At 36.2% G+C, this 24,759-nt stretch overlaps 1 protein-coding gene and 1 pseudogene across 1 annotated transcript; both read right to left on the bottom strand.

Annotated features, from left to right (window-relative positions):
- Positions 1–805: 805 nt before the first annotated feature.
- On the bottom strand, positions 806–1,176 carry LOC142355013 (uncharacterized; annotated as a pseudogene).
- A 1,826-nt stretch (positions 1,177–3,002) lies between these two features.
- LOC142355012 (uncharacterized) lies at positions 3,003–22,995 on the bottom strand (the record flags this gene model as incomplete). The annotated part of the gene is made up of 3 exons (XM_075407319.1): positions 3,003–3,012; positions 12,147–12,262; positions 22,793–22,995. Coding segments are annotated over 3 exons (329 nt in total), but the record flags the coding sequence as incomplete, so codon positions are not given.
- Positions 22,996–24,759: the final 1,764 nt, after the last annotated feature.

Raw genomic sequence — 24,759 nt, 5'->3', positions numbered from 1 at the left:
TCATTGTCACCTTTTGGGTCTTTTAAACTTCACAAATTTTGTTCGCTGAAATTCTTCTGTATCAAAAAAGTTTCGTACAGTGAAACTGTGGCGAAACAAATTTCCATCCTCCACCTTTTAATCCTTGACGTTTTTGGTGAGCGACTTTTCCTTCACAAATATTCAAGACAACCTTTTTCATCAATAATTTTTTGAGAATGAACTACTAAAAACAATTGTTTTTTTTTCGGTAAAAACTATTTGTCTTGACACAATTTCGATATGCTACTATCAATGAAAATTTGAAAATAAGTAATTTTTGATTTACATTCAGATTCGCGCTCAGTGAGATTTGAACCAACATTTCATTCTCTAGTTTGCATATTTTCAGATGTTATTTCGCTCAACAAAATGACTCGTTCGTTCTCCATTACAAAGTCATCAAAAAAGAGCCGAATTTTGTTATTTAAACTCCTCAGAAGGCAAATATTTTCTTCAAGGAGCCTTGTGCGCTTTATTTTCATCTACATAGAGTCACTGAAGAGTACGTTAATGAGCAGAATCGAGGGTTTTTTCAAACTTTGTCAAACTGGTCTCCACAAAGCAATTAAACCAATTTCACGATTCAATATTTTAAGATTACTGTCGCACAAATCTCTCTATTTTGCGGTGGAAAGCAAGTATTGCTTAGCTAGTACGTCCGCTTCCATTACAGTGAAATAATACATACTAAACACACTTGCACACATTTACAGGGATTGTTAACTAGAATAGAAGCATTATTATCAAGATAAATCATCGATACTGATCATTGCACATTGCACATTCATAGACGATTCTTCGAGACGTTTCCATTCCTTTCGCTCAAAATGTTAGCTCCGGCTCCTTCATTCTTCATAATCTGCATCGCACAGTCAATTGATCCCTTATATTTGACAGCTTGTCCAGATGTCGTCATCATTCGTCGTCTAATTGTATCTATGGGGTATGAGAAAAGTCCTGCAGTTACGGTCACACCGTATCCCAAGCAGAAGGTAAGCAATAAGTTGGAGTTCTCTACCAGGAATATGGGCTTCGATCGTACATGCCGAAGTAGAAGCCTCGATACACAAAGATACCCACGCAAGAGATCACGAATCCTCTGTACAATCCTCCAATGCCGTCAGATGCAAATGTCTTTCTGTAGGCGTCTACCATTCCGTTGAACTGTCGCTCTCAGCTCTTTCCAGCAACTTTAGCATCATTTGCCAATCTGTTTCGGCAATAATCCAGAGAGTAGACAAAGCAGAGAGACAGTGACCCGGCACAGCAATGTTCTTACTGAAGTTGACTACGTTGACTAAGTTGAACGTTGACTACGTTGTTCTTACTGAAGTTGATATTTTTTGTTGGATTTGAAGAGAGCCTTAATTTGATCTTTAAACGCAAAATTAAGAGCTTGCGTTGGGAAGTATCTAATACAATTTGCCAGATTTCCTCTCCAAAATGGAATTACTCCTTCTGATGCGTAAGTTTTATTTACACAATCAATAACGCCCTTGTAAGAATCGTTTAAATTGTCTAAATTCGTGCTGTTCAATTTAAATTCATGCTTTGGATCCCTGTTGGAACTGTTTCATTTTTACTTAACCTTTAATATCCAATTCTATCATTCAAATTATATTATCTTCGTTTTTGTTAGCTTAAGGTATGTTTCCCATTATAACCCCCTACTACCTTTCCCCACGAAACTACCCCTCCATCCCCCCTATGATATAATTGAAACAAGTGAGGGGGGTAGGTTATGAGCACTAAATTTTGATCACGTGCATAAAATGATTAAATGGAACAGTTCCTTCCTGTTAAATCTGGTCGATCCAAATTGACTGCGTAAACCATAAACACCATGAACCAACAATGCGTAAACCACAACCATTAAAACACAGTTAAACTTAAGTTTGCACTCCGATTTGAAGTTAGTTTTTGTGTGCTCTTTTGCGTAAGATAAGAACCGGAAAGATTTGTTGCTGGTCTTTAAGCTTTGCTGATTGGTCAATTGTTTGTAACTAAAATAACCATTTATCAATCTCAGCGGAATTCCAATGCATACGCAGGCGGACACTTTTTCAAATGCTTTTGCGGCTACCACTGAACAACCAAAGAGCCCAAACCAAAAGCGACCAAAATAACCCGCTTAACAACCTTTGACTGCTTCATTTCAGATAGCTTTGAAGACACAGATGTTACAGTTCGAGTTAGGTAATTCTCAGGTGTTGAAGTTAAGTCTGAACTACGATCAATAATTGACTGCAAATTGGTGAACTACGATCAATAATTGACTGCAATTTGGTATTACGAAAGTAACAGGTAATCCAGTAAACAAACTAAAGTAAAACAAAGAAGTAAAAAACAAGTATCAGTCAATGCAATAATTAATTCAAAGGAACAACTGATGATGATGATGATTTTGCACATGACTTTACGCTTGTTGACCCCGACTTTGATCCCGACTTTGATCCCGACAACTTTGACCCCGACCCCGACGACTTTGACTCACACCTCAATCTCAAATTAACAGAATTATGGACCCTTTGACTATGTCTCTTCAAATTCGCAGAATAGATAGTCTTGAATGGGCATAGATCACATTTTGTAGGCCGGATGTTTTTCAGATGAACGCGGGCAAAGTGCCTTGCAGTGATATACTGCGCACGTGATTCATACTCACAGCACCCGCATTCAAATCGCCTCCCCTTCCGTCCATTCACTACAGTACTCACACTCGCATCAGGTGCCTGTCTTTTTCGCAAACTCCGTACTCGATCCATTCGTTCGTTATCGATGTCGAACACCTTCCTCACTGTTAGAATTCCATGGCACGTCTTCTCTTCAGGATCCGCAACAACAAACATTATTTCCCGCCTGCTTTTCATAATCGACTCGTGTAACTCCACCGTAATAACAACCTGTTCCATCTTGATACAATCCAAACAATGCAATCAAATCAAAGTCAGTTCAACAAACACAAAGTTCAAATACAAGTCTCAATCAAATCTGAAATACACAACATATGAAGACCATTGAGTCTACTATTCAAACACTGGAAAAAGGTTAACATAAATACACTGGTGCATTCACATCAATCAGGTAGAAAAGGCGGAGGTCGGTGGAGGTCGGCGGAGGTCGGTGGAAGTCGGCGGAGGTCGGTGGAAGTCGGCGGAGGTCGGTGGAAGTCGGCGGAGGTCGGAAGTCGGCGGAGGTCGGTGGAAGTCGGCGGAGGTCGGGAGTCGGCGGAGGTCGGTGGAAGTCGGCGGAGGTCGGTGGAAGTTGGCGGAGGTCGGTGGAAGTCGGCGGAGGTCGGAAGTCGGTGGAAGTCGGCGGAGGTCGGTGGAAGTCGGCGGAGGTCGGAAGTCGGTGGAAGTCGGCGGAGGTCGGTGGAAGTCGGCGGATGTCGGAAGTCGGCGGAGGTCGGCGGAAGTCGGTGGAAGTCGATGTGTCAGTTAATTGTGGTGTAGTAAGTACAAGTTAGGCTAGAATGCAGCTCCGGGTATCGCCACGTTGAAAATTTCATGCATGATATCAGTCATTCGAAATTTTCAAAATTTGCTATGTACAGTCTGTTAGTTCTTCGTCTGTACAGTCTGAACTGAGACATTCTGTGCAGTGTTAACCAATAATGTAAATGATGCTGCGAAGAAAAAAAACAGACTGGGATTTTTCTTAATCGACTCTGGGCAGACTGGCAAATTTATTTACACTGCTATTTGTCTGGTACAGTACTGGTTACAATTGAAATCAATGGTACAGCGCTGAAACTCACTGCGACCTAGGTACGGGATGGTAAATAACTACTTTTTGTATGGTCGTCTGATCGTGAGAAACCCATCAAGAACAAACTATGATATGAGCTGTGGATCAATGTATGTAAGTTTTTATGTGAAGAGAATAGGTATACTTTCATGAAACAGATTTCATAGATTGATCTGCTTTTTTTCAATATTACAATTTTAATCGATGGGTTTATGAAGTGTGCAGAATTCCATCAAAAAAATATGGATGCTCATCCCATGACTTAGAACAGTTTGGGTTTCGATGTAGCTTTCAATGATAACATTCACTTTTGTGAGTAGAACAGTTATCATAGCACATGCAAAGAATAAGCTGACTTGTAAATTATCATATGAACAATAATTATGGGCACGCGCTCTACCGAACTCGTTTCAATTCAGTCACTAAGAGTTGGTTGAATTAACATTTTAACAGATCATGCCGATCGCCAGAAAACAAACACTGTTGATTTCCTGATTTCAAATGGGATTGATGGCATACTGATCAATTGCCGAAAAATAGACGGCATTGATTCCCATGATCACGACAGTGGTCGAAAACAAAAAAAAATTGATTTCTTTTACCTTTTCAAAATTGTATTGGGGCACACTGCTGGATCAAAAGCAACGATCATTACACTGGGTAACTAAGAACTAAATAGTATGAAAATCAGCCAAATGAATTTAAAACTGGATCCTAATTAGTTTATCTCGGTTCTAATTTTGATTTAATTTGTCGATAATTACTTTCTTAATTGTTCCGACCCCACTTGTTTTGTTTTTTTTTGTTCAGTCAATTTTGGCCGATTGATATATTTGTCGTAGAGAAATGTGAGTGGTATCATTAAAAAGCTGGTCCAGCGTAGAATTCAAAATTAAAAATATTTTTTTAATTTTCGTTTTTATCGAGGATTGAAGTTTTGTGTGAACACGTGATATTTGTTCACTTTTAGTGTAATTTTTCTCCAATTTAAAATATTTTTTATATAAATAGTATTTCAAAATTAAAGTTCACGACAAAATGCATCAATTTTTTGTTCCTAATAGACTAAAGGTGATAAAAAAAACTAGTTTTGATCTCATTGGGAAGTTCACTATAAAAAAAAATTCGAATTCTTTTTGAGAGTTCTTTTTTTATATAAAACATATCTAGTTTTTTTTTTGCTTTTTTTAAGTCACCTAGAGACAAGTCACTTTTTATATCAAGGTTCTTTTAATGTCAAACCTCTTTTACAGTCAAATTAAGCTCAATGAACAAAAACATCGCTTTCAAGGAATTGCTCATGTTTTTTTTGGCTTCGACTATGAGTTTTCGTAATTTTAAATGAGATTTTGAACTTCTTTTTGAGGTTATACAAATTTTTTGGAGTCCTATGGCATAGATTCATTTACTAACAGTGCAAAATGTTCCATAATGAGCATTAAGTGAACATATCTATCGCTTTGAGGGGACAGCTAATGGCTGTTAAGACTTAAAAAACAGTTTTTCGATTTTTTTAGCATTAAAGAATCAAACTTATTATCGTAAACTGTAAGTCAGTCCAGGAGAGACAGCACCTTCTTCCTTCCTACTGCAACCAAATGTAATCTCGTTAGCGGTTTTATCGTCTAACTAATGATTATATGACTTCAATGACACAAGATTTCAAAAAATTTAAAAAAAGGGGTATGTTCGTGTTATTGGTTACTTTTGAAATCTTATCACATTATCCATAAAAATTCAATGATAAATTTATCGTTTAAATGGCTTTGACACGTTCTTCCCGCGCTTTTCTACTGAATTTTTGGTTTTTGCCTGTTTTTGTTGTTATTTTATTAGTCATAAGACTTATTGTGATGTCTTGTTGATTACCTATGCATGGCAAATATAATTATAATCCCAATGAGGCATCTTCGATTGTATTTTTTGACTGTCGTTGAAAACTATTGAATTTAATGGCTGCTAAGAATTTAAAAATAATTTTTCGAGAACTTTTTTTTGAACACCAACAAATGTTAAACTTTTTTCTTGAACTTTTAGTCAAAGTCAGTATTGACAGTACCCCCTTGCTATGTAATGCAAGTAAAACTTTTCTGGTTGAAGGTTTTATTATCTAACTATTGGTTATATGACTTCAATGACACAAGATTTCAATTTTTTTAAAAGTTTTTTTGGATATTTTTGTATTATTGGTTACCTTTGAGCCCTATTATCCAAACATTATACACATTATCCAAATACTATTTAAATCCCATTGGCTTCGAGGGGACGTTCAGTGGATCACAGATAAAGTTTTGAGAGAAAAACTAATGGTTTAATTGGCTTCGATACTTTCTTCTCGCACTTTTTTTTTTACCGAATTTTGGTTTTTGTCAGATTTTGTTGTTGTTTTTTACAGTCATTAGACTTATTGTGATGTCATGTTAATTATCTATGCATCACAAACATCCTTTTTTGCCCATTGGGTTATATCTGAGCGTAGATATTGTGCTCCGTTGAAAGATTTTGAGTTTAATGGCTTTTAAGAGTTAAAAATAATTTTCGATTTTTTTTGAATATTAACCAATCCTAAACTTTGTTTCGTGAACTGTTGGTAATTGTCAGTACTAGTAGAATTCTTTTCCGTTCTACTGCAGCCAAAACTAATCTGGTTAGCGGTTTCATCTTCTACGTATTAGTTTTAAAACTTCAATGCCACGAGATTTCATATTTTTTTTTTAATTTTTGGTTACTTTATTTTTATTTTGGACCCTTTTGAAATCTTATCACATCATCCTACGTCTGATGGTCCCCGTAGTTTTAGGGGTAAAGTTCAACGGATCATAGAGAAAATTTTTAGAGAAGAGCTTAGGATTTGAACTGCTTCGACATATGCTTCTGGCATTTTTTATCTGAATTTTTGGTTTTTGCCAGTATCTGTTGTCGTTTTCATAGTCAATAACTTGTTGTAAGTTCTTAATGATGAAATATGATTGGCAAACAAACTTATTGTCCCATCGAGGCATATTTTGGCGTATTTACTGGCTTGCGTTGAAAGCTAATGAGATTGATTGCGTTGATAATACGTGTTTTCTCAAAAATATCGTGGTTCTAATGTATTTGTTTATGTTTGTTGATTTTTTGAAATTATATTGATAAATAAAAGATATCACATTGCTCTTGAAAACTAATTGAAAATAGAAGAGTTTCTAGCGAAAAATTCATTTTTTTAGTGCTTTCGACACTTTTCTCGTTCAATTTTTTCTTTAATTTGCTGTTTTTGTTCTTTAGGTAGCCTTAAATTGCTGACAGTTTTCATAGGCTTCTAATTGCGCATTGAATGAATGATGTTACCCGAATCAGTCAGTTTATAGCGAATAGTCTGAAAGTTTATGATAAACATATTGAAGTTTTTTTCAAACTTTTCGGTTTTTGTTGTTCTTTTCGTCGAATTGTAACTTACTTTCATCAATGAGAGGTCCCATCCCATTTCCTGTAATTCAAGAGATAACATATCTATTGATAATATTTGTCCTTGAGGTTTTGTTTCTCGGACAATATGCGTTTTTCTGAACGTTTATGGAGTGGCCAATTTTTGTGTTTCTTTTTCTCTTCTTTCAGAACAATGGCGTAATAAAAGATCCCAATGGTTTTCAAATGTGGCGCAAATAAATTATTCAAGCTCTCAGTTTAAATCTATCAGTTGCTTGAATCAGTAGAATCGAACAATTGAATTAAAAATACATAACATTCAGATGATAGCTAATGACTTTAATGGTAGCATTTTTGTGTTTCTCTATAGTTCGCTTCTACGGCTTAGTCTAGCCGAAGACAGGTCCTGTAATGACAGGTTTTGTAATGGGTTTTCAGTAATTTATTTAGGATTAGTTTGCTAAAAGCTAATGATTTTTAAGATTTTTGAAATTTCTTGGTGTAAAAAAGGTTGATTAATTTTTAAGTTTCGCCTCACTATTCGTTCCTTTTGTCGACTTGTTACGCAGTCTCATTAAGAAAACTGTTTCATCTGCTGTATTGTTAGAAAAAAGTAAACTTGTGTGATTAAGGTTTTACCTGACTGCACTTTGATGTTCCTACTAGGTGCTTTTAAATTTAGATATTCAGTTTTTGCCATGAAATTTTTGTTTGTGCTAATTTTGTTTTATTGTTTTTTTTGTGTCTCTTAGTCTTTTGAATGTCAGATCACGTTTGCCATATAATGAGACATGGCAATATGTAATTCAATTAGTAGATAGGTTGTGTAACGATTGCTATAAAGTCAAACATCTATTTTTGTTATCTCTTCATTTGGTTGACAATTTAGTCAAAATGTAGATGAACTCGGGTCGGAACATCATGTGCGAACGCACATTAACGAGACGCCTTGTTTTATATTGGTTTCCTGAGTATCTCTTGTTTAAAAACAATATAAACAGAATTGGTGAAGAAGAATTTGTTTAAAATCTCGAAAAAGCTCTGGAGACAGGTAAAATAAAACAGTTTTTTGTCTGACGTAGTAAACGTGGGAGCACAATGATGGCCGGCTCATAATATGAGGGGGCTGTTAATGACGATAAAAAATTTTGCGATTTCATTGGTTTGAGTTTTTTAAGAGCATTGTAGCGAAGTGGAGCAAACAATGCTTATTCGAGAAATGAATTGGGGTTTTTTTCCCCATTTTAACATTAGAAAATTATTTTTTTCTTGTGCACAAAAGTTGTTTCTTCAATTACTCATATACCGACGAAATAGTTCACAGCTTATTGGTATCATATAAAATTGAAATATGTTGAGTGGTTGGCAAACGCTCCGCGTCCTGTCCTTTCATTTGAGTTTTATATATATTTCGACACTTTTCGACACTTTTCTCGTTTTCAGGTAGCCGTAAACTGCTGACAGTTCCCATAGGCTTCTAATTGAGCATTGAATGAATGATGTTACCGGAATCAGTCAGTTTATAGCGAATAGTCTGAAAGTTTATGACAAACATATTGAAGTTTTTTTCAAACTTTTCAGTTTTTGTTGTTCTTTTTGTCGAATTGTAACTTATTTTCATCAATGAGAGATCCCATCCAATTTCCTGTAATTCAAGAGATAACATATCTATTGATATTTTTTGTCCTTGAGGTTTTGTTTCTCGGACAATATGCGTTTTTCTGAACGTTTATGGAGTGGCCAATTTTTGTGTTTCTTTTTCTCTTCTTTCAGAACAATGGCGTAATAAAAGATCCCAATGGTTTTCAAATGTTGCGCAAATAAATTATTCAAGCTCTCAGTTTAAATCTATCAGTTTGTTGAATCAGTAGAATCGAAAAATTGAATTAAAAATACATAACATTCAGATGATAGCTAATGACTTTAATGGTAGGAACTTTGTGTTTTCGCAAATCGTTTGAAATTTTTAGAGTTTCTCTATAGTTCGCTTCTATGGCTTAGTCTAGCCGAAGACAGGTCCTGTAATGACAGGTTTTGTAATGGGTTTTCAGTAATTTATTTAGGATTCTTTTGCTAAAAGCTAATGATTTTTAGGAATTTTGAAATTTCTTGGTGTAAAAAAGGTTGATTAATTCTTAAGTTTCGCCTCACTATTCGTTCTTTTTGTCGACTTGTTACGCAGTCTCATTAAGAAAACTTTTCATCTGCTGTATTGTTAGAAAAAATAAAATTTGTGTAGTTAAGGTATTATCTGACTGCACTTTCATGTTGTTACTAGGTGCTTTTAAATTTAGATATTCAGTTTTTGACGTGAAATTTTTGTTTGTGCTAATTTTGTTTTATTGTTTTTTTTGTGTCTCTTAGTCTTTTGAATGTCAGATCACGTTTGCCATATAATGAGACATGGCAATATGTAATTCAATTAGTAGATAGGTTGTGTAACGATTGCTTTAAAGTCAAACATCTATTTTTGTTATCTCTTCATTTGGTTGACAATTTAGTCAAAATGTAGATGAACTCGGGTCGGAACACCATGTGCGAACGCACATTGACAAGACGCCTTGTTTTATATTGGTTTCTTGAGTATCTCTTGCTTAAAAACAATATAAACAGAATTGGTGAAGAAGAATTTGTTTAAAATCTCGAAAAAGCTGTGGAGACAGGTAAAATAAAACAGTTTTTTGTCTGACGTAGTAAACGTAGGAGCACAATGATAGCCGGCTCATAATATGAGGGGGTTGTTAATGACGATAAAAAATATTGCGATTTCAATGGTTTGAGCTTTATTGAGAGCATTGTAGCGAAGTGGAGCAAACAATGCTTATTCGAGAAATGAATTGGGGTTTTTTTCCCCATTTTAACATTAGAAAATTATTTTTTTCTTGTGCACAAAAGTTGTTTCTTCAATTACTCATATAGCGACGAAATAGTTCACAGCGTATTGGTATCATACAAAATTGAAATATGTTGAGTGGTTGGCAAACGCTCCGCGTCCTGTCCTTTCATTTAAGTTTTATATATATTTCGACACTTTTCGACATTTTTGACACTTTTCTCGTTTTCAGGTAGCCGTAAATTGCTGACAGTTCCCATAGGCTTCTAATTGAGCATTGAATGAATGATGTTACCTGAATCAGTCAGTTTATAGCGAATGGTCTGAAAGTTTATAATAAACATATTGAAGTTTTTTTTCAAACTTTTCAGTTTTTGTTGTTCTTTTCGTCGAATTGTAACTTATTTTCATCAATGAGAGATCCCATCAAATATCCTGTAATTCAATAGATAACATATCTATTGATATTATTTGTACTTGAGGTTTTGTTTCTCGGACAATATGCGTTTGTCTGAACGTTTATGGAGTGGCCAATTTTTGTGTTTCTTTTTTTCTTCTTTCAGAACAATCGCGTAATAACAGATCCCAATGGTTTTCAAATTTGTGCAAATAAACTTATTCAAGCTCTCAGTTTGAATATTTTGGTTGAATCAGTAGAATCGAACAATTGAATTTAAAATACATAACCTCCAGATGATAGCTAATGACTTTAAAGGTAGCAATTTTGTGTTTTCGCAAATCGTTTGAAATTTTTAGAGTTTTTCTTTAGTTCGCTTCTATGGCTTAGTCTAACCGAAGACTAGTATTGTAATGACAGGTTTTTTAATGAGTTTTCAGTAATTTCTTAAGGATTATTTTGTTAAAAGCTAATGATTTTTAAGACTTTTGAAATTTCTTGGTATGAAAAACGTTGATTTATTTTTAAATTTCGCCTCACTATTCGTTCTTTTTGTCGACTTGTTACCCAGTCTCATTAAGAAAACTTTTCATCTGCTGTATTGTTAGAAAAAAGTAAACTTGTGTAGTTAAGGTATTACCTGACTGCACTTTGACGTTGTTACTAGGTGCTTTTAAATTTAGATATTCAGTTTTTGCCGTGAAATTTTTGTTTGTGCTAAATTTGTTTTTTTTTGTTTTTTTTGTCTACTAGTCTCTTTAATGTCAGATCACGTTTGCGATGTAATGAAGCATGGCATTATGTAATTCAATTAGTAGATAAGTTGTGTAACGATTGCTTTAAACTCAAAAATCTATTTTTGTTATCTCTTCATTTGGTTGACAATTTAGTCAAAAATGTAGATGAGCTCGGGTCGGAACATCACGTGCAAACGCACATTAACGAGACGCCTTGTTTTATATTGGTTTGCCGAGTTACTCTTGTTTAAAAACAATATAAACAGAATTGGTGAAGAAGAATTTGTTTAAAATCTCGAAAAAGCTGTGGAGACAGGTAAAATAAAACAGTTTTTTGTCTGGCGTAGTAAACGTAGGAGAACAATGATAGCCGGCTCATAATATGAGGGGGCTGTTAATGACGATATAAAAATTTTGCGATTTCAAAGGTTTGAGCTTCTTTAAGAGCATTGTAGCGAAGTGGAGCAAACAATGCTTATTCGAGAAATGATTTCGCAATTTTTTTCCCCATTTTAACATTAGAAAATTATTTTTTTGTGCACAAAAATTGTTTCTTCAAATACTCATATAGCGACGAAATAAGTCACAGCGTATTGGTATCATATAAAATCGAAATACATTCAGTTGTTGGCAAACGCTCCGCGTCCTGTCCTTTCATTTAAGTTTTATATATATATATATATATATATATATATATATATATATGTATATATGTATATATATATATATATATATATATATATATATATATATATATATATATTCGATATACTTTGATTAATCTGTTTTATTTTTTCACGTTAAATCTTTGACAAAAACCTTTGGTAAAAACAAGAACCTAAATTACAAACACTTGAATAAAACTGGGGCTTTCCGGTTTTAGCTCCCACGAACTCATAACCTCCTTTATGGTGTATTTAAGATAAGGAGGGACTACGTTTATGAAACCAATTCGGTGACTATAATGGGAAAGGCCCAACGTTTTATGGGTATTGATTCTAACATTCTTATTTCTTCTAGAATATTGAGGGCAGAGTGAGTGAGGATCTGCTCGTAGTCATCAGTGTTTGTCAACATGTCATCCAACAGTCCCATCAGCAGCACACGACGACGCAAAACCTAATTTTAAACATATAAAAAGAATGAATGGAAAAATTTACAGCAAAAATGTGAAGATTGCATGTCTGTGATATCTCGATCAACAGATCTGGAATGAAGTTATTAAAATTATGTTATGACTACATCAGTTCTACAGGAATTGTGATTGCGCAGAGCAGCGACATAAAGGTATTGCTCTTTTTTTTAAAAAAAAAATATCCATAATTTTTCCAAGCAAGTCAAGCATTCATTTTGTACCCCACACACAATTCCCCACGTTTTTTTTTCATTGTGTGATCTAAAGATCTTTGAATCGGCTGTCCTCGAAATTTTAAATTTGATTAACCGCCGTGTACGACAGAAAATAATCGTTTATTTAGTTATTATTTGATTTGAGTAAAAAACAAGATGGTGGATTGAACTCTAGAATGTAGTTTTCCCAATGTAATAAGCATGACCTTGAGTGATCGGTTTCCGACACGACACACAATGTTATAAGCTATGATTAAAATAAAGGTTTCTGATAATCGAGGTCAAGAGACCAAGACATTGCGAGTTTTTTGTATAAAAATTGGAAAAAAGCTCAAGCTCTGTCAAGAACACTGTGACTTCTCGTTAGCAAAAGCCCGGCATATGACAACAATCATAATCATCATAATCATCAAAGTAGCTGACTTCCAAAAACTGTAACAACAAAATCAAGCAAAACAAAACATAACTGCATTACGTTGTTAATCAAAACCGTTCCGAAATCATAAGATCTAATTAACCCCATCCTTCCCTTATTCAATAACATTTTGGCACCCAACCCAACAGTTTCAAAACCACACCTATAGCTAAGTATTGTTTTCAAAAAAATACATTTCCCAATGAGGTAGACCGATGTGCACCATGATTTTTTCAATGTTTCAGAATATCTAAAGACAAGAAATTACACCTATATCAAAACACTCTGACTATGGTGGGGTAATTGCGCAACACGCAAAGACAAAACGATAAAGATAAACATTGCAACTTTACAGATTTCAATAAAATTTATTACTTCTTTCCGGTTCTTCTGGGGTTTTACCCACCCCAAGTACCCCCTTCTGGTTGGTCGTTTCACCAACCCCCCGCCTTCTTTCTGGTTCTTCTGGGGTTTTACCCACCCCAAGGACCCCCTTCTGGTTGGTCGTTTCCCCAACCCCCCGCCTTCTTTCTGGTTCTTCTGGGGTTTTACCCACCCCAAGGACCCCCTACTGGTTGGTCGTTTCACCAACCCCCCCCCCGCCTTCTTTCTGATTCTTCTGGGGTTTTACCAAACCCAAGGACCCCCTTCTGGTTGGTCGTTTCCCCAACCCCCCGCCTTCTTTCTGGTTCTTCTGGGGTTTTACCCACCCCGAGGACCCCCATCTGATTGATCGTTTCCCCAGCCCCCCACATTTTTTCTGGTTCTTCTGAGGTTTTACCCTACCCAAGGACCTCCTTCTGGTTGACCGTTTCCCCAAACCCCCGCCTTTTTTTCCAGTTCTTCTGGGGTTTTACCCACCTCAAGGTTACCTTCTATTTGGCCGTTTCCGCAACCCCCCCGCCTTCTTTCCGGTTCTTCCTGGGTTTTACCCACCCCAAGGACCCCCTTCTGGTTGGTCGTTACCCCAACCACCCGCCTTCTTTCTGGTTCTTCTGGGGTTTTACCCACCCCGAGGACCGCCTTCTGGTTGGTCGTTTCCCCCAAGCCCGCCTTCTTTTCGGTTCTTCTGGGGTTTTACCCACCCCAAGGACCCCCTTCTGGTTGGTCGTTTCCCCAACCCCCCGCCTTCTTTCTGGTTCTTCTGGGGTTTTACCCACCCCGAGGAACCCTTCTGGTCGGTAGTTTCCCCAACCCCCGCCTTCTTTCCAGTTCTTCTGGGTTTTTGCCCGCCCCAAGGACATCTTCTGGTTGGTCGTGTTGATAGTTTCCAGCTTTTGGTAGGTATTGGTTTTGGTAGGTATTGGTAGGTTCCAACTTTTGGTAGGTATTGGTTTTGGTAGGTATTGTTAGGTTCCGGTTTTTGGTAGGTATTGGTTTTTTTTTTAGGTATTGGTAGGTTCCGGCTTTTGGTAGGTGTTCTTAGGTTCCGGTATTTGGTAGGTATTGGTTCTGGTAGATATTGGTAGTTTCCAGCTTTCGGTAGGTATTGGTAGGTTCCGATATCTAATGGGTATTGGTATTTGGTAGGTATTGGTTTTTGGTTCTAACACTCGTAAGGCATTGATATCGATAGGTATTAGTAGTTTATGGCGGTAAGAACTACTACTGTTACCACCAAACAGTCCTGATTTTACTCGGTTTGTCTGAACTAATCTGATTTCCCATTAATGGTCGAGACGAGATCAACCTCAAACAACACAGTGCCAAAAATGAGTACTAGTACATCCGATTCTCCAAATTGAGCAATGCTAACTCAACAATCCATTGGTACCCCAACAGCGACCAAGTCAAATGAACAGAAGCGTTTGGAAACCTCTAAACTTATGATCGAAAATCACATAAAACTACATACTGACTACCTTATTGCTGCTATAGAGTCTTCAGAAGATATCAATACTTTAGAGGAAACAATTAATGAAATTAGGGAAATGGACCAGAAGCTTGAACCAGTTGTCATTGACCTAATCAGTGGTTTGGAGCCTGATGAACAAGATATTATGTCCAGAGAACACAGCCGTTTGACGATAGACATAAAACGGACTCTGACATTATTCCAAAAACATGTTAAAGAGAAAAAGACGCCTCTTCAGCAAACGTCATCTGGTGGATTATCCTTGAAATCCATTGAGAGCATAGAAACACATAACAACACCTTGCCACATTTAAAACAACGTCCCACTCATTTTGTCATTGACGACAGGTGAAGCGAAAGCCCTCGTCGACGGCTATGGTTGCAACGGTGATTTATGCGCTTCTTCAATTCATCGCCTTCAAGAACACTTTGGGAATCCAAAGCGAATTGTAAACGCTTTCCTTGAGAAATTGAATAGATTCAAATCACCCAATTTATCTCATCCAGAGAGCTACAAACTCTTCTCTTCTTTTCTTTTGACAATGGTGGATTCTTTTCAGCAACTTGGATTCGTTCACGACCTTCATTCAACTACAAACCTGAATGTGGCGCTAGCGAAATTGACCAATCCCGTACGTCTTGAGTGGAAAAAATTTGTGCTAGAAAAGGACTTCCAGCAACCATCTCTACAGATACTCTCTGATTGGCTTCTGCACTACTCCAAAGCATGTCGAGATGTAAACTCTAGCCCTCAAACTTTTCAATCAAGCCACGCACAATCGTCCTGGATAATTTCTCCGAGTGTACCAAACTCCACAGCAGCTACAAGTGGATGGAAAAACAATCAATATAAACAGTCAACTAGCAGCTCTAGCAGGAACTCGGTAGTTGAAGGCAGGCAACGCACTGTGAAACTTTGCCCAAGCAATGAAAATTGCCAATTCCTATACAACTGTACCCACCTCCAAGCTCTCCCAGCAAGCATTCGCAGAGAGCACATAGGAAAACTTAGATTATGTTTCAACTGTTTTGGAAACCATCACGTGGAAAAGAGCACCTCCAAAAACGTTTGCCGTAGCAACAATTGCGGTATGAAACACCACACTCTATTGCACGATCGATAGTTTTGCTATTAAATCAAGTTGAAAAAAATCTAATGTGAAAACTTTAAATTTACAAGGAACAGGACAGGTAGCTTTTGTTCCTGTACAACTCAAAAATGGTGATAAAGTTTTGGATATTTATGTTTATTCGGACAATGGCAGTTGCCAAAGCTTGTTGCTGAGGTCAACTGCAACAAATCAGAACTTAAGCATGAATACCATTGCCAAAATGCCAATTAGTGGCTATCATTTGACTAAAGAAATTGATTGTGCACCTGTAAAACTTCAATTTAGACCCTTACAAGGGGAACAGTCATTCGAACAAACAGAAGTTGTCGCCGTTCCAGATCTCAATATGTCATCCGTAGATACAAAGAAACTTAATCATCTCTGTGATTCGTTTGAACACCTCAACCATATATGTTTCCCAGACATAGGGAACAATAATGTTTCCATCATTCTCGGAATTGACAATCTAGATCTGATACAATACAAACAAAAAGTTAAAGGACCCAAGAATGCACCATGGGGAGTTGAAACCCAACTTGGTTGGACATATGCTGGAAAAACTAATTTACTCCCAGATGATTGCAATCCAGTTCAGTTAACTCAACTAAACAGCCATCCTAAAATGGATAACAGTATGTTCAGGTTGGTCTCCGATTGGATGAAAATTGAAAACTTAGGCATAGCATCATCTAAGAAAGCAATGTCTAAAAATGACAAAAGAGCCCCTGATATTTTAGAAAGTACCACTAAACTCGTCAATGGTCATTATGAAGTTGGTTTTCTCTGGAAAGAGAACGCCGATCTCCCAAATAACAGGTGGCTTGCGGAGGAACAGCTTTATCAGCTCAACAAAAACTTTCAAACAATCCAGAATTAAAGCAAAAATACGAGAAAACGCTAGAAAAAGACTTGAAGAACGGCTTTGTCAAAAAAATTAATCAAATAAAAGAACAACCAGATGAAAAAATTCCGTTCCTTCCTCGTCATCCCGTCCGTGACTAATGCGAACAAACCTGGGAAAGTACGCCGTGTCGCTAATGCATCAAGTGTGTTTCAAGGTCAATCCTTAAATTCTAATCTTCTGAAAGGTCCAGATTTGCTAAGCAATCTTACCGGTGTAATTTTGAGATTCCGGGAGAACAAAATAGCGCTTTCCGCTGATATCGAAAAATTGTTCATACAAGTTAAAGTTGCTCCTGAAGACAGAAAATTCCTACGCTTCCTTTGGAAAAATGATGGTCGTATTGAAACTTACGATTACACCAGTCACATTTTTGGAGCCACAGACTCACCATGTATTGCCTCATATGCTTTGCAAAAAACTGCTCGTGACAACGAAGAAAGCTCTCAAATATGTAGAACGCAACATTTACATCGATGATCTCTATATTTCCACAAATTCACTCGAAGGTGCTCAAAAAATACTGCAAGGAATGAGAAATGTTCTCTCTAAAGGAGGTTTCAACCTAACCAAATGAAACTCAAGCAGTCCTGAATTTCTAAACTCAATTGAACCTAAAATAAGATTACATCCAGTCAACGCTCTCCCTCAGAACCAAAACGTACTTGGTTTACCATGGAACGCGGCATTAGATTGCTATGTGATTGAAAGTAAATTACTACAAAAAAATTCAGATTACAGGCAATGTAACTCGAAGAGTTTTACTCAAGTTGGCGGCCTCTTTGTTTGATCCCCTTGGGTTCATTGCGCCTCTTACAATTCGTCTACGAAAACTTTTACAAGCCACCTGGAATCATGGTCCAAAATGAGACAAACCCATTTTACTCGATAACATCCAGGATTTCAGTAAGTTAAGGGAAGAAAATCCGGCATTTAAGGACGTCGAAATTCCTAGGAATTATTTCTTAGACAAAACTATAAATTCAATTGAGCTTCACACCTTTACTGACGCTTCGGAATACGCTCTATCTGCCGTCTCGTACATGCGAATTAAGTACTCGGATCGATCGATCTCCGTTAAATATGTAATGGGAAAGGCTCGTGTCACCCCAATAAAATGGATGACTATCCCCAACCTGGAATTGCAAGCCGCTGTATATAGAGCTCAATTAGCCCAGTTTATAAAAGAAGAACAAGATATAGAGTTTTCAGATTGTGTCTTTTGGTCTGACAGCACTACAGTCTTATACTGGGTGAGAACACCATAGAATATTTGTTGCAAATCGAATAGCCAAAGTTCTTGATGTCTCCTCCACTTTCGATTGGAAATACGTTTCATCCACAGCTAACCCGGCAGATGACGGAACTCGAGGATATAGCGATCTGTATCCTTTTTGAGGACAAGTGTAGGAAACGACACGCAGAAATGAAGTTAGCACGTTTGACTAGAGCTTATCAGCATGTTCTTCACAATATTCAGAGGCAAGATCTTAATCCAAAATACATGTTGTTGAAAAAAGGAATTGAGGTCTCTAGTACTAGCCGATTGAAATCACCATCACCTTTCCTAGACGAGAATAACCAACTAAGAGCACGTGGTCGATTGGCAAAAACAAGTCTTCTGATGACCGCTCGTCATCCCATAATACTTGACGGCAACAATGCTGCAGTTAAGCTAGTGGTGCAATACACACACGAAACTAATTGTCATTGTGGTCCCGAGCCGACTAGAAACACTCTTATGGAATACTATTGGATACTTCGCTGTAGAACAGTTGTTAAACAGACTATACGCCACTGTCTGCCATGTCGTAGAATTCAGCAGGATGTCAGCAACCCCCAGATGGCTGATTTACCCAAGGAAAGATTACCCAAGAAAAATCAGTTTGTCTTTGAAACAACTGGTCTCGATTTCATAGGACCTTTTCCTGTTAAAAACAATGGCAGGTTACCTAGCCGATATATTTTTCTCTTCACCTGTCTTGTTGTTAGAGCAGTTCATCTTGAAGTTTCAATTGATCTCACAACAGATTCTACAATCAACTGCATTAGGCGTTTTATTAGCCGCAGAGCAAAACCCAACAAATTCGTCTCAGATTGTGGCAAGTCATTTGTTGGTTCAAACAACGCTCTGCAATCTAGCATCGTAGAACTGAAGGAATCAAAATTATTGGCAGCTAAGCTACATTCAATGAATGTGGAGATAGATTGGAAATTTAATCCCCCAGCTGCTCCCCATTTTGGTGGAATATGGGAAAGATTGGTACAAATTTTCAAATTATCACTTTACAAAGTCATTGGTTCGAGAACTTTAACTGACGAAATTCTGAGTACAGTTTTTTGTGAAATAGAAGCAAGCATGAACTCCAGGCCTCTCACAAATGTTCCATGTGACATAAACGACCCCTTACTACTGACTCCAAATCATTTTCCCCTACGTCGTTCATCCGTTAACTTGTCTCCTTGCGTCTTCATTGGTAAAGAGAAGAATCTTTCAAAAGGTTGGCGTTCATCACAACAAATTGCAAATCACTTTGGAATCGCTTCCTACGGGAGTATTTACCAACTCAACAAGTACGATGTAAATGGCATAAGACGTCGAAAAATTTACAGGCTGACGACTTGTTATGGATTCTAGAAGACTTCACCCCCCGTGGCCTCTGGCCTTTGGCTAGAGTCATTCAAGTTTTCCCTGACACAGACGGGATTGTCCGATCAGTTAAACTGAAGACGTCAATCGGAGAACGCGTTAGACCCGTTGTGAAACTGAGCAAAGTTTTCCCAGAATGAAACCCAATTTTCGACATAAACAAATCAGTGTCTCTAAAGACAGGCATTTTAGGGATAACAATTTGCCCTTCTAAAACAAAAGTGCTTGCTCGTATTTTCATTGCTTCTGATGAACACGTTTTACCCTCTTACTTTCTGGATTGTCATTTACAAACCAGCAGATCAAATCATTACATCTTTATGTTCCATTGATCATCCCTTATCAACAGCCAATTTCAACTTGTTATTGGTTTTATTTTCTCGCAGGTCTAAGACCCACCCCTCTTACTTTCCTTTGACAATGGAGGTATTTTGGTTAGTATTTCCGATTAATGATTTGGTTGGCTCGTTTTAACGAACCACCAGCTTTAATTTGTACCCTTATTTTCCATTATAGTCAATTTTTATTTTACTTCCTGTTTCAACGTTACGGATGATTCAATACGCCGCAATCCGACAGTTTTATTCTTTCTTTGCAATCATGCAAATGGGGCCGGCGATGTCAAGGACACTGTGACTTTTCGTTAGCAGAAGCCCGGCAATGGCAACAATCATAATCATCAAACTGGACGGAAGTAGGTGACTTCCAAAAACTGTAACAACAAAATCAAACGAAACAAAACATAACTGAATTACATTATCAATCAAAACCGTTCCAAAATCATAAGATCTAATTAACCCCATCCTTCCCTTATTCAATAACAAGCTCTTTAATTAAGTTGACGACACTGATAGTTAAAGTTTTAAAGTTTGAAGAAAAATAAAGTTTAAATACTGAGGTTTAAAGTTTATATTTTTTTTAATCTTCAAAAATGTAACTTTAAAGTTATAACCACAACAAAAACGTTTGGTTAAATATTTACATTTTCAAAATCGCCTCGTAAATATATGAATAGTTTGGTCTTTATACTTCAGTAGAACAAATTTCTAAAGCCTCTTACTTGTCTATCTATTGGAACACGTTCTTGCAGTTTGACCATTTCGCTGCTTAGTTTTTCCTTAAATTTGTTTTTAGTTTTCTCTTTTCGGATTTCAATTGGCAAATTATTCTACTTCCCGGAAAAAATTCTAATCAGTGATCTGTCACTCCATTTGGATTGGCACCTATTCTTTGGAAAGTACTGGAGAGTTCTGGAGTTATTGGTCAGTTCGTACTTTTCAAAAATCTTGAATGAGGAGTTTTTGGTTTCTCGGCTGCTCTCTTTATATTGTAAGAGGAGGTCAAAAAATTTGAGAAGACAAATGTTTTTAATGAAAAGCTCTGCTGGTAAAATTTTGTCTTTCAATAATAGCTGTCAAACTTTTTGCGCAGGTGGCAAACCTTTATTCCCCAATTTATTTGTCTATTAACTCTCTGAAGTGTTTTAACCGACAACGATTGAAAAAAATGGCACTGAAATTGAGAAGGGACAAAACAAGTGATTTAAACAGCCCGATTCTTGCTTTTAATGGTAGAAAATGTCTTACTAAGTAAATTGACCTAATAGCATTTGCCATTTTTGTTAACGTTTTGTTTAGCTGAATATCAAAATTTAGATTGTTATCAATCATTATACCTAAATAACGACAACTTGTTTTTGGCTCTATGAAAATTCCATTATAATGAGATTGTTCAATTTTTGATTCACCATTTTTTGAAAAATCACAATTTATGTTTTATCTCTGTTTAAGGTTACCATATTGTGCCTCATATAGCTGTCAGTATTTTCAAATACACTGTTAATTTCGCATAAAAGATTTGCATCAGATTTGGAATGACAATTAATGCATGTGTCATCTGCAAACTGTAAAACGTCCTCTCTCTTTTTCATTTTTTCTGGGAAATCGTTGATATAAAGTATAAAAATTAAAGGTCCGAGAACTGTTCCTTGAGGTACTCCGTGATTGATTGTCACCCAGTTCGAATATTCAATGCCGTTCTTTACACATTGTTTTCTGTTAGATAAAAACGATTCTAGCATTGCAATTGATTCCGTAATAAATCCATATTTTGCAATTTTTTCGAGAAAAATTTTGTGAGATGTTGAGTTAAAAGCTTTGGCCAAATCCAAGAAAATACTAACAACGGTTTCGTTTTCTTCTAACAAACTGTTCACTGATTCTATCAACGATATTACTGTATCATTCGAAGATTTTCTTTTCAGAAACCCAAACTGATTTTTATTGATTATTTCATACTTTTCAACATGTTCTAGCATTTGTTGGAGCAAAAGTTTCTCAAAAATTTTTGCAAGAGTCGATGTAACTGAAATTGGTCGGTAGTTTTCTGCGTCCAGTGAATCACCTTTTTTTAAAATTGGAGTTACATATGATTTTTTAAGTACATCGGGAAAAACATTTTTTGATATGCTTTCGTTTATTGCAAACTGTAGATGTGTTCCAATAGACATTTTGCTACACTTGAAGGACCATGTAGTAAGTAATCCAGGACCCGCTGCTTTGTTTTGTGATAATTGGTCAATTACAGTAAACAGTTCTTTTCTCGTTATATGTAAGGAAAACTCAGTTTTGTCAAAATCATAGTCCGGTAGCTCAACTTTTTCTGTCTTGCCTTCGTATAAACCTAATTTAGAAAAACAAATTTTAATTGTGTTAGCGATTTCTTTTTGTCTTTTAAAATATCTTGTTTGAACCGAATTCTAGAAATTTCGCTATTTTTATCCTCGTGTTTAATCTTTGTTTTAATGAATTTCCACTGTTGTTTTAAATCGGGAAGACTTTCGAACAGTTTCTGTGAATAATTGTGACTAGCTCTTCTAAGTAGTCTGTTTGTATGGTTTCTTATTCTTTTGTATGAGCTATATGTGTCAACGTCTCTTTTTTTCCTTCCAAATATTGAAAAGCCTGTGCTTTTTGTTGATAAGATTCAATATTTCTCTGGAAAACCATTTCTTTTTTGTTGACTTTGACGATGGCTCTCCTATTTTAATGGGAGCTACATTATTCAGAATATTTTCAAACATATTTGAAAATTTTTCAAAAGTTGAGTTTGCATTGTTTTGTTGATACATGGGACTCCAATCCGCGGATGCAATTGTTTTGTTAAGATTAGCTTCACTAAATTGGCTAGTATCCCTGTAAAAAAACTGCGTTTTGTCTTTAGATGAACCAGTCCCTTGTATGGGTTTAGCTCTTAGTCTCTTTCCAAGTTAACCATCTTTTGTAAGAAACTTGCAAGTTCTCATAAGTTAACCATTTGGTCTCGACCAAGGAATAGCAAACAGGGCCATATGTTGTAGTAACGTACTTCAAGAATCCTAACAACTCTTTGAGCCTCAATGTTGGTGAGTTTTCTGTCTGCCAGAGCATTGACCAGTTTGGCACTCTGCTTCTCGTATTTGTTGAACAGCCTCTGGGGCAAATGTCCGTCACAAATGGCAGCCCTGATGGTCCAGATTGGGGTGCTTTTCTCGGTCTGGACTGTCACGTACATATGAGGGTTCTGGTATCCTGGAAAAAAAACAATTTTGAACAGTTACGCCTAGTTTTACTCAATCACGCACAATTAAAGCCTCGATTTTTACAAACTGAACACACCAAAAGCAAACATAACAAAAACTAACTTAAAAGCAAATACAAGTATACCGAAATTTTCTCAAATGTCTTTTCCGTTTTGTTCAGTTATCTGCCCTAGGGGTAAAAAAGGAGGCTCTGTAAAGTGCGTTCTCGCATGATGTTCCGAGCCCTCTCATTCACATTTTTGACTTAATTATCTACCAAATGAGAAGGAGACAAAAAAGTTCCAAAAGCTCATATATTTCTCCAAAAATAAATTAAAGAACAATCCTTTAAGCTAAAACTACTACAAAAAAAATAAAGTATACCTCATTAGAAGGCCGATGCTTCCTGCCGTTAAGGTGAGTAAGAGTCAGGAGAACCAAGAAAATCAAATAAAAGCAACAAGCATTACTTAAGACCAAACCTCAATGTCTATCGATATTTTTTTAGAAAGTTAAAGAAAAAGTTACAAAAGCGTCACATAAAAACCAAACTAAGCCAATTTAATTGCCTATTACCTGGAAAAAAGAGGAACCTATCTTTATTGAGGAAAATTAGCATCCAAAAAAATTATGAAAGCATGTAGAGTCAACGTCAAGAACCACTGCTTAATTAATAAAAAAAGCAATAAGACTTCTAATTTACGTGAAAAACTACGACAACAACTAGCAGAAATATAATTAAAACAGGCAAATCTCAAAATAGCAATTTTGTTAAACGAATTTTTCCAAACCATAAGTCAAAATATCGATGAGCTTTCAACTAAAAAATAGTAAATTTGGTTATTTTTTTCTTGCTAGCCAGCCAATTGAACATGTATTTAGTCACACTAAACTAAAACTACAAAATAACAACAAATACAGGCGAGACTCAAATTTCACAAACAATTTTACCCAAACGGTCTTGAAGCCAAATGAAATATAGGTTTTTCGATTTAAAGTATAGTAAAAGTTTTATGTAAATTCAATGCTCTTTATTTGCACAAATGTCTCCTGTCATTAAATTATTTGAGTTCTGATTGGAACCATTCTTGTCTCTAATCAACATTAAAAGGCACAAAAAACCGCAAAAACCGATTGAAAAAAGCAAAAAGCACAACTCCTTGTTGATATCCGAGTATATTTTGATCGGTAGAGTTCCACAACTCTGCGAATACTGGTGCATTTTACCTTTCTCAAAAAGTGCATTTTTTGTTCATTGGACCCCATTTGAACCTCTGGAACCAAAATGGGACCTCTTTGTAATTGATGCGCAAAAAATAGACCTGCCAGTAATTGTGAGGAAAATTGCAAAAATAGCATTTTAAAAAGGGCAGACCCAAAATGAACTCCGAATATTTTTTGATTCGCAAAAATCAACGATGAAACCATAATTGGCCTTCAGTTTTGATGCATGGCTTCAATATAAAGGCAATTGTTCCTATAAAATTGTAATCGTTTTTTTGCGGAAAGATTATGTGTTTTGACAAACGAAATCAATCGAAAGACCGCTCAATTGTTATTTCCCGAATATTTTCTTAGGAATCGAAGGTAAAATATCCCTTATTTGAAGAAACGCGGACCGTGTCAGCAGTTATTTTGTCTCCACTACCGGTCAAATTGGAGATGGGTCAAATAAGCATACTTGTTGCCGGTTTTCCTGAAAAATGAGAAATTTTATTTTTTTCTGAAATTTAGCCGAAATTTTTCTAAATTTTAGCCGATTTAGTGCTGAGAT

Source organism: Convolutriloba macropyga, unplaced genomic scaffold (assembly GCF_964194025.1).
Source record: "Convolutriloba macropyga unplaced genomic scaffold, txConMacr16.3 SCAFFOLD_1262, whole genome shotgun sequence".
In the NCBI taxonomy this organism is placed as follows: domain Eukaryota; kingdom Metazoa; phylum Xenacoelomorpha; order Acoela; family Convolutidae; genus Convolutriloba; species Convolutriloba macropyga.
This window is presented reverse-complemented; position numbering and strand designations above follow the sequence as displayed.